Genomic DNA, 11,199 nt, shown 5'->3' with positions numbered 1-11,199 from the left:
AAAACATACTTTTTTTCTTCTTTGAATCTGAGTTTTTAATTTAGAAGGATATAATGTTAGATTGCTAATATCATAATTCATGTGGGCCCAACAACTCTTAGCAAGATTTGAAATCTTCTTAAATTTGTAAGGAAAGTGTTTTCTTTATATTTTTTTCAATTTGACTAGAGTCAGATTAACTTTGCTATGCATTTTAAATTCCACCTGAAGTCGAATAACTACGTTACTCTCTTGAGTACATGATCAATATTCCATTCTTGCTCTTCTCGCTTCATACCAGCCTTCCTATGATCTATATTTCGTCTCTTTCCCCTCTCTCTGTCAGAAGATTCCGATTTTGATCTCGATTTCTCGATCTCTACGCGTTCTTTTAAAATATAATACGAAGCGATCGAAATTACGAAATCGAAGCTGTTTGATCTGCAATTCCTATGGCGACCATTGGAAACAACAATCTAAATGCGAAGCTCGTGAGTCAAACACCTCCTTAGGGTTTCAATTCCGATTCAATCGGACTTAATTTTGAATCTTTTAATCTTAATTTAACATAAATTCTGATTATTGATGTCAGGTTCTTCTCGGAGACATGGGCGCTGGAAAATCCAGCCTTGTTTTGCGGTTCGTAAAGGGCCAATTCCTCGAATTCCAGGTTTTTTTTTTTATATATTTATTTATAACAATTTTCTAGGTTTTTCCATGGTTAGGGTTAGGGTTAGGATTTACTTTTGTAATTTACTGATTTGGTTGTGATTGGCGATAGGAATCGACAATTGGAGCTGCGTTCTTCTCGCAGACGTTGGCGGTGAACGATTCGACAGTAAAATTTGAGATTTGGGATACTGCTGGACAGGAGAGGTACCATAGTTTGGCACCAATGTATTATAGAGGAGCCGCTGCGGCTATAATCGTCTACGACATAACTAGCACGGTTCGATTTTGTTTATCTGATCTCCTAGATTTGAATTAATACACGGGGTTTCTGGTCCTTCGATAGATAGTCTAATAACTAATTAATTTAATGTGGTTTAAAAAAATGATTTTATTTGATCATTGTGTGGTTTAGCGAAAGTTTATTGGTGACGATTTTGTTTACCTTGGTTTTTAAATCCATAAGGATGGAGATAGGATTTTCAATGGATGGTTAAATTGGATATTTGTTTCTAGTGAGTGACTTGGAAAAAAATGAAACAACAAAGAGAATGAAAACCACACCCAAACACAAGGATTTATGTGATTCGGCAGTGCACCTACGTGCACAGATCAGATCAAAATATCCAATCACACTATTTTCTTTTGAGTTTTACAGCTTTGTGGATCTCTAGCAAAAACTGGAGTATAGAGAAAATGTGTCTATCACACCAAATATAGAAAAAAAAATCTCTTAAGAAAATATTACATGATTGCCTTTGTAGTAACTCTAAAACATTTGGTCCGGAAGGGTGTGTTGCCCCCTGCACCCCTACAGCTTAGCGTACCCCCAACAAAATATAGGCCATTTACACAACATGACTGTCACATCCCATTTAAATTAAGAAGTAAATTTTAGGAGGAGGTCAGGAGATAGTAAAATTGGTTATGTTAGTGGAGTTGTTGGACAATCAAGAAACAACTTGTTCATAGATTGATTGTAGTGGAGATGTGTATCTTGGTAAAAATGCGTGGAAAGAAGAAGAAATAAAGTAGAAATGGTTGCATTCATGACAATGCAGTAATCCGAATAAGTGATAAACTAAGGAAAATCAATTGAGATAGTTTGCTCATGTGCAAAAAGCCTATAATAATCCTAGATAGAAGGACTTTTGATTCTAAAAGTAACAGGAGGTGCACCCAAACAGGACGTGGATTGTAGTTGTGGCAGCTGATATGAACACACTCGAAATAACAAAAGACATGGCTTTAGACAAAATGAACGGAAGATTGGGATTCTTTTAAATGGTCCCAATTTTTTAGGATAAGGCTTTAATGATATGATGATGATGATGATTTTGTGTTTGTTTTTCTTTGTTCTTCTAATAGCTTTATTGCTTCTCTTCTTAAAATTTCAGGAGTCATTTGTACGTGCTAAGAAATGGGTACAAGAACTTCAAAAACAAGGTATCCAAGTTGCTTAGATCATTTAGTTCATTATAGAGTTTACAAAATGGTGGAAGAAATTTGGGCCCTTTATGGACTCTTGAAAAAAATTTCCTCGAAAAATATCTCCTTAACAAGAAATTTCTGGTAGATTGAAAATTTCAAAATGGTATGATTTTTCTGTTAAGCAAAATCCTCTTAGCTTCGCTTATCAAAATATGAAAAATGTTCTTAGCTTCCAGGAAGGGCCTTAGTTTTTTGGTTGGTTGTTTTTTGAAGAAGGAGCTGGGTTTTTCATTATCACATGTTGTAAACTTGGCTTGTTTTGGATTTGGTTCCAGGTAATCCTAACATGGTTATGGCACTTGCGGGGAATAAAGCTGATTTGGAAGATAAAAGAAAGGTGACAGCAGAGGTGAGTGTAATTTCTCCAATTCTTGGGAATATTCATGATTGACTACAAAATAGGAAGTGAATTGTGTTTCGGTGATTCAGTACCTTGTATTTATAGTGGATGAGACAAGATAAAAATTAAATGGTACTTTATTGATGATGTATACAAGAGTACAAAAAATGGGTTCGTGGAAATCATTGATAATTGGGTGTTTTATGATTGATCATTGTTGATGTTGAAGAAAACTAAGAGAAAGCTTGAAAGATTGTGATGCCTGGATGATGTTATCTTGATCAGTTTTCTAGGACATACCTGTTAGGAAAATAACATTGATCATGATCCACCCCAATGTTAAAGCTGAATATAAATGAAAACCTTGTAGGAATGGGATTAAAGGACCTCTGTCTATCATTCGTTCATTCATTCATTCGCCTTATGGATGACCTGTTGTCAAGTTTTCTTCTAGGCACATAGTGCAATTCACGGATGATGCAACCCAGAGATATTTATCCTCTCTAAGGTGCTACATGGGCGGGGAAACCTTAAGTTTGTTAGGTTGATGTGTATAACTTACAAACCATGAGGGAGTATGAGTTTCAACCTTGTAACCACAATGGTAGGCCTTGCACATGTTTATTGTGATAGCATAATCACCTTTCACCACTTGAAGAAAGTTTCAAGTCCATTGCTTGTGTGACTATGTCAATCATGTCGCGCGACTATAACATTTAGAATCCTTGTTAATGATCCCTCTAGTTTAAATGATAGCGATAAATAATGTGTATTTGCTACAATCAATCAAGTAGAATTTTTTGAAGACTTTGTTCAGTCTTAACCAACTTGTGCATAATATTAAATAAATATAGGAAAATCATTAATACTAAGCAAATCAATTGAAGGTTCACACCATTAATCATCATATAACAATTTGTTTTCATCATTGGGAGCTTTAATGTTGCGCTGTCCGTAAGGTTGCATGCCCCCGGCCATTGGTTTCATAAAACACATTCAACTATTGTAACTTTTATTGAATGTTGAAAACCCTGGGGGACATTCAGAATCTCTTCTTTTTCATTATTACAGGTTTATTAATACTTGTTCTTTATGTATAATACAAATATATTACTCATCAACAGAATCAGAAGAAGAAAAGAAATTAATGGGTTATTCTTACTAAATCTCTATCCTGTGATAGATGACGAGTTCTTAGGATTTTAAGATTAATGAGGAGCACTACCCATGTCCGTTTTCTGCTGTGTTCACTGATCAGAAATCCACATGGAGAGGGCTTTGACATACCATGGGCTAAGATTTATTTTTTTATTTTTTATTTTTAACTTATCAAAAAAAAAAAAAAAACTAAGCCCATCCTTGATCACGTCTTCTTATTGAATTGGAATGAACAGTGGTAGTGATGATTTGGTTACATAATGTAGAATGGGATGTTATGAATTATCATATATGCTTTAAAATTTACTTCATTAATGTGATTGTTTTAGTTTTAAGTTGTTTTCTCTCCTTATTTACAAGGAAGAAGGTAAAAGGAAAATACATTTAGGATCAAGATTCAATTATTGTTGTATGGATTTGTAATTGTTGCAACCATATTTTAATGAAAAAAAACATCTGACATGACTTCCATCTGCTTTAGATTCCATGTCTTAAATTGGTGATAAGTGGCTGAAGTCTCTTTGATGTAGTGTTATATGTAAAGATCAATTACGTTAGTTCCATATTTATCATGATTCTGAGTGTGTATGCCCTAGCAGGAGGCACGCGTATATGCGGAGGAGAATGGCCTGTTCTTCATGGAGACATCTGCCAAAACGGCTATCAATGTCAATGACATATTCTATGAAATAGGTGTGTTTTGATTTTCTCCATATTGCTGAATTAGAAACAGATACTCTTTTTTTATTATTATTTATTTATCGAATTATCAATTTGAAATTTGGTTTGTTAAACTGCTCATCTCCTAAAACTACATTTTTATCCTCTTGCCAATATGCATGTTTCAAATTTTTGTACTGCTTCGGCGGAACATTCATGTTTAACATTGAATGTCCAGGGAATGTTTGGTCTAGACCATGTCGGTTTTTCTCCTTGCGGAAACATTGTCTTTAAACAAGATTTTAAATCTCGCCAATATGTATATTGCTTGCTGTTATGGAGAGTGTGATTTGTTCTGATTTTTTCTTTCCTTTGATTGGACCATCCTGATCCATCATATTTTGCAATATTCTTTATTCTTAGTATCATTAGAATGATCAGATAATGGTCAAGATTTAGATGCATAAAATCTATAAAAATATATGTAGGGCATATGGTATAGTCCTGACACTACTCATTCTAGTGCATTCTCGTATCAATCCAGGCCATCCAGTTGTAGGACATACGGGTGGCTATAACTTTGACTTTACCTCAAACTTCAGTCAGTTACATTCAGAAGTAATTTGAGGAATTTCAATTTGGTTTAGGGAATTTCTGTAATAATTCACCTACTTGAGGAAGTAGGGCAAATTTTTGCATAGTGTGGTCAAAATACGATGTCTTTTCAGATAAAGATAAAACAAGCATGATAACACACTTGGAGCAACATGTCTAAGATCGATAATGTTTGACTCATACTAATACAACTTCCTAAGTATTGAGAATCTGGGAGAAAAATTTACAGTTAGTTGCTTGAAAAATACAATATAAGTACTTAACTTTAACATGAGATCATAGCCATGTGGACCAATAGTCCCTTGTCAACGTCACTGTTGCTGCTTGTTTGATTAAATTGTTGCGTGAGTTACGAGGAGGAGGATTTAACAACCCTTTGATGTCTTCTTCTTCTTCTTCTCTCTCTCTTTCGCTCTCGCTCTCGCCCTCGCTCTCAATAATTTCTAGATTAGAAATTAGTTTTTATTACTAATTTACACTATAAGTGCGTTTTAGTAGTTGTTAAGAAGCCACTCATGTATAGATACATATGCAATTACTTTTTTTCTTATTAATATATATGCACAAGTATGTGTCAAATATTGTTGATATTGCTATTGTTACTTCAATGGTTGTTTATTGTATCATAATAAATTTGAATTTATCCTTAACCTTCTTTAGTATTTTGTATTATGAATTTCTGCTTTAATCATTTTAACTTCCTTAAACCTTGATTGAATTTGTGTAAATTATGTATTGAAAATGTCAAAATCCCCATACTTTGCAGAACTATTTGAATTGTATTAAGTTTTAGAGAATGAATTTTGTTAATTATACTTTCACTTTAATTTGGGTTGGTTGTCCATCTCAATGGGTGGGTTGGGTCAATTTACCAGTTTTGGATCGACTCATCTCGACAAACAATGGTTTTGGATCCATCTTGTTGGTATGAACAAATATAGCTGTCCGATCAAATGAATTCCTGAAATATAGTTGTTGCACATCCAAAAAATAGTGAAGCATTCTTGGTGTCTCATCACAAAATATGGCCTTAACTAACTACATAAGTGGATATAGTGACACAGGTATAATCCATAGACATTCCACCACATAAAGGATGGTTTTAGAGATTTGGAAAAATATAATGTTAGGGTTTGGTTAAACTGACTGGTGTGAGACAGTTAAGGGATTTTAAGGGTTCAAGGTTGAAAGAGGTGGTATATGTTGTCATGGGATGGGTGTTGATCTTTGTTGGATTTGGAGGAACCTTTTAACCTGGATTCTCTCTCTTTGTAGCTCTTTTTTCCCCAAAATAAATTAAATATTGGAACTTCCACTTCTGTCATTCAGTTTGACTCTCTTCATGCTCCCATTATTGCAAATTGAAGAAACAGGGAAGATCTGGAAGAACATTAGAGAAACAAATAGACAGGAAAGGTCATAAGAGTCATTACCTACAGGTTTGAATGAATCTCCTCATGTCAGCAAATAGGAGAAGCCTTCTTCTAGGCTGTAAGCACAATATTGTATTCTAGAGTCTAGACCTCCAAATTCAACACATTTTTGAAGCCCTAACTCATAATTTCTTTGTTAAAAAATATAGCAATTATATAGACTCATGTACCCACCAAAGATTTTATTGAATCATTGTTCCAACTTTGACCAAGTCATCACAATTAACCATTTTACACATCTTGAAACCTTTATCTCATCTATAGGTCTTTTTTGGTTGTTTGATAGTTGTTAAGATAGCACATAGTTCTCTATTCATTTCATGGTCAAGTCATGCTACTTATGGTGATTTTTATAGCTTATTGTCTGAATTTCGGTTTTGGCTACAGCAAAGAGATTGCCTCGTGCTCAGCCTTCTCAAAATCCAACGGGGATGGTTCTTGTGGACAGACCAGCAGAAAGATCCAGGGCTGCGGCGTGCTGTTCTTAAGTACTTTCCTTGCGTTCTTATTCCTCTTCCTTATATCCTTAATTTATTTTGCATATTTACATTCCTTCCATTAAATTACACTTTTTAATTATTACTATTTTTTTTTGATAGCTACACTTCATCTTTACTGTTATAATGAGAGAAGACAGAGTAGAAGTGGTTCTACACCAAAATTTGAGTTGCCATAAATGCCCCCACTTTTATATTCAAATTTAAAATAATCAGGGTCATTTTGGTAAAAACAAAGAAAATTGCAACCCATGACCATATATAACTATGTTGCTTAGTTTGCAAAATTACAAAAACACCCTTTTTTGACTATGTAATCTTCAAAAACCCTTTAATCAATATTTTAAAGGGTTGTTAACGTGTGCCCTATGGTACACGTTAAAGCACAATTAATGCCACAAGATTCACCTCTTTATAAGGAAAGACAGTTAATACAACTCTCCCACTAAACTCGTTTTACACATTGTTATCTTGTTTAAGAGAGAGAATGAGATTATTTTTAAATACCCTAAAATTGTTGTTCGCTCATTTCAAATGTATCTTTTTTTGTCAGCCCTACTTTCTTCCCTTTCAATTAAATAAGTTCCTTCATCTTACCAATCCAGTATGGGTTAGTGCAACGACTTGTTGATAGTTCTCATGCCAGTGCCTTGATTGATTCCATGCATTTAGGTCTGAGCAAAAGACGAGTTTAGTGCGCCCATTTTGGATTTCATAGTTCATGGCTTTATTTCTCTATTGACCCTCTTCCTCTTATAAACTTACACCCATCATTCTAGTGTATTCTTGTTATTTTCTTCATCTATCAAAATAAACAACCACTTCTATCTTTTATCCCTGTCCACACATCTATTTCAACTTCCAAGAGAAAAAAATTTCTTTCGTTCACTCTCTGCAAATAACATTTTTTTAACACAAAAAATACCTTTTAACTTTATTCAAAATATCAAGAAAATTCACTTTTTTGCTAAAATCCAGTATTATCTTTGCATTAGAATACATACAGATGTAAACATTTTAATTTTAAAATAATTATCAAGATATTCTTCAAAGTTAAGATTTAGTTCTAAGCCACAAAATTCAGAGTACACACAAAAATAAAAAATCCAATAATCAAGTACTTTGTAGGTCTTCAAAAAAGCAATTTAACCCACAAAAATTTAGATCACACACACAAAATAAACCCTCCAATAATCAAAAGTGCCTCCAATCTCCTCAAACTTTTATAAAATTTATGCAATAAATAGTTATAAAAAATAAAAGTTGGAATATTTATAGATTTGATGAAATTATGTACAAGCATAGTATTAAATTTCGACATATTTCCACAAAATATACCGAAACATTTCCATTTCCACAAGTTCCAACACGAAATTTAACCTACAGTTTCTTTTTGTATATATGTCGGTGGAAACCACTATTCATTTCACGAAATATTTTGATGAATAGAGAATTTCAACCGAAATATTCTTTTTTTGAAAAAAATTATAATTGCTTTTATAAATAACTTATAAATTACATGTAGTACTTACTAATTACTAATAAAAAATTGCATATAACATTCATCCGTTAATATAAATGAATTATGATTAATTAGTTATCTATATCCTCTTATTTTAATATATTCTAAGCATATTAATACATTTATATAAGCATGAATACAATCAACCATATTTCGATTAGTTGGATACATTAACAATTTATTCATATACTTGTTCAAAAAATAATAATTCATGAATGCAATATTTAATAGTTTCTTCATTTTTATGTCTTACATATTAAGTTGTATGTAGTTAATGCAACATTATTATTCTTATTTCCACTGTCAGTCTCTCAATACATGTGCGTATGCATAACAAAATGTTGTTGATATTCAATTTCCACTCCTTATGGTAGTTTATTGTATTTTGATGATTTAATGAGTTTGTTTTAATGCCTATTTTTTCATTTCCCACGGGTTCAATGAAAATTTCTTCAATATTTTGATCATTTCCAAAATTGTATTCATTTCCACACCGATCAAAATATTTCCACGAAATGCTTCCATTTCCAAACTAACCGAAATGGACACCGAAATCGAAATTTAATACCGTGTGTACAAGCAAAAAAAAAAAGGTATAATAGCTAAAATGAAGCAAAACAAAAATTACTAAAAATAATAATCATAACTAACCTGTTTGAATGCAAATCTATTAATATGTTTCAATATTCTAACTATAATACTTTTTTGCTTGTTCAAGGTATATTGACAACATTTACTAATTTTTGTTTGCTTCATTTTAGCTATTATACTTTTTTGCTTCTACATAATTCATCAAATCAATAAATTATTGGAGGGTCTTTTTTTTTTTTTTGGTATGCGATCTGAATTTTTGTGGTTTAATTATTGGAGGTTTTTATTTTAATTTTTTTTTTTTGTATGTGATCTGAATTGTTGTGGTTTATTATTGGAGGTTCTTTTTTTTAGTGTGTGATCTGAATTTTTGTGGGTTAAATTGCTTTTTTGAAGACCTACTAAGTATTTTATTATTGGATGTTTTTATTTTTGTGTGTAATCTGAATTTTGTGGCTTAGAACTAAAATTTGATTTTGAAGAATATCTTGATAATAATTTTAAAATTAGAATGTTTATATTTATATGTATTCTAATGCAAAGATAATACTGGATTTTTAGCAAAAAAGTGAATTTTCTTGATATTTTGAATAAAGTGAAAGGTATTTTTTATGTTCTAAAATGTTATTTGCAGAGAGTGAAAGAAAGACATTTTTTTACTCTTGGAAGTTGAAATAGACACATGGATAGTGCTCTCTTTAATGAGGGTATTTAAAAAAAAAATCTCATTCTCTCTCTTAAACAAGATAACGTGTAAAAAGAGGTTAGTGGGGGAGTTGTATTAACTGCCTTTCCTTGTAAAGAGGTGAATCTTGTGGCGTTAATTGCGCTTAAACGTGTGCCCTTGGGGCACATGTTAACCAGATCCTATTTTAAATTACAGATAAACCCTTTTGATACATGTGCTTTTGCACGTGCCAGCTTTTAATATTATTAATACAAATAATGCACACTGTATACATAGAGAACTGCCAAACAAGTTGTTGATGCATTATAACTAATAGGAAATATATGTAGTAACTTGAAACCTCCAATGATAGTGGTAACACCATTTGTAGCTGAAAAATGTTGCATCACCGAGTCAATCACCTTTGGTGGGCTATAGCTCAAAAATCGCATAGATGGATGATCTGGACCGCCATGTCTATTGAGTTTTTTCTCTTCTTTTTTTCCCGCTTGGTATGTCTATTGAGTTATTTGTGGGTTGTTCATATTGTTATTCTTATTAATGATAAATGTAAAATTTCATTAGAAAGAAACAAATAAAATGGGAGCAAAGGAGTCGAGAAGACCGTTCTAAACATACAGAAAAATTGGAGAAGCAAAAATTATCAAAGAAAACCCTCCTTACTTTAAAAAAAACCCGAACTGCCTAAAGTCCTTCAAAAAATAAAAAACACCGACTGTATAATGCTGTTGTTAACTTCATTGACCTCATCTCCTAATAATTGAAAAGCTGCATGTCTCTCTCCTTCTATATGTCCAAATATATTGCAAATGTCCTGTTGGCGAGTTCCTCCATTTTGGTGGCCATCACTGCCCTATACGTTTCATATGTTGTGTGTATACGTGTATATGTGTGTGTGTTTTTGTTTTGTTTTGTTAATGTGATGGTTTTTTGATTGTATTGTACAGGTTTATTATAATATGGATGATGAGACTTCAAATGCTTAGAGAAGGGTGTGGTGAGAAATGGCAAGATAACCAACAATGTTCCTCCTCTTTGTTTCATCCAAAACTTATTACAGAACCCAGTAAATGTGTAGTCTTATTATTATAGGTTGTGCATCTCCTATACTTGATACAAATTACATTATCGTTCAAATCTTTCCATTGGATGTGTTGCTTTATTTCTCTCTCATATTGAAGTTGACTACATTTTTTTTTCTTCAAAAGATAAAATATTTATTATAATGCCGGAGAAGCATGTTTGTTAGTAACCGCTTCTACTCCACTAGCTTTTGCAGGAAGTCCAAAACTGCATTTTTGAGGAGCCTTCGCATAAGAGCTACTATTTGAAGTCAACACGAAAGAACATATGGGGATGAAATGACGATTTCACTCCTCATTCTTCTTAACTCATCAATTAAACAACAAAATTAATTCAATCTCTCTCTAATACTTCTATTTTTTTGTCAGCTTTTGTAATAAAAAAGATTCTCTTGGACGCAGTTTTTCAGACTATGAGTTTTTGTTTCTCCTAGATACAAAATCCTAAAGCAAAAGTTAAAATTTGTAACAAAT

General features: G+C 32.5%; 1 protein-coding gene across 1 annotated transcript; it reads left to right on the top strand.

Moving 5' to 3' along the window:
- The first annotated feature begins 296 nt into the window (after positions 1–296).
- LOC147397971 (ras-related protein RHN1) lies at positions 297–10,805 on the top strand. Its single transcript, XM_086447064.1, has 8 exons — positions 297–470; positions 572–649; positions 761–928; positions 2,046–2,094; positions 2,415–2,488; positions 4,237–4,330; positions 6,733–6,833; positions 10,591–10,805. Exons 1-7 carry the CDS (start codon positions 432–434, stop codon positions 6,831–6,833), a joined length of 603 nt encoding a protein of 200 aa, XP_086303190.1. The 5' UTR covers positions 297–431; the 3' UTR covers positions 10,591–10,805.
- Positions 10,806–11,199: the final 394 nt, after the last annotated feature.

Source organism: Akebia trifoliata, chromosome 7 (assembly GCF_017979445.1).
Source record: "Akebia trifoliata isolate Shusen 1 chromosome 7, ASM1797944v1, whole genome shotgun sequence".
Classification (NCBI taxonomy): Eukaryota; Viridiplantae; Streptophyta; class Magnoliopsida; order Ranunculales; family Lardizabalaceae; genus Akebia; species Akebia trifoliata.
Note: the sequence above shows the minus strand (reverse complement) of the source record. Positions and strands in the feature narration are given on the sequence as shown.

Coding starts and splice junctions, on each gene's coding strand:
- LOC147397971 (XM_086447064.1), top strand. CDS start 432: ATGGCGACCATTGGAAACAACAATCTAAATGCGAAGCTC. Junction 929..2,045: donor TCTACGACATAACTAGCACG/GTTCGATTTTGT, acceptor TTAAAATTTCAG/GAGTCATTTGTACGTGCTAA. Junction 2,095..2,414: donor ACAAGAACTTCAAAAACAAG/GTATCCAAGTTG, acceptor ATTTGGTTCCAG/GTAATCCTAACATGGTTATG.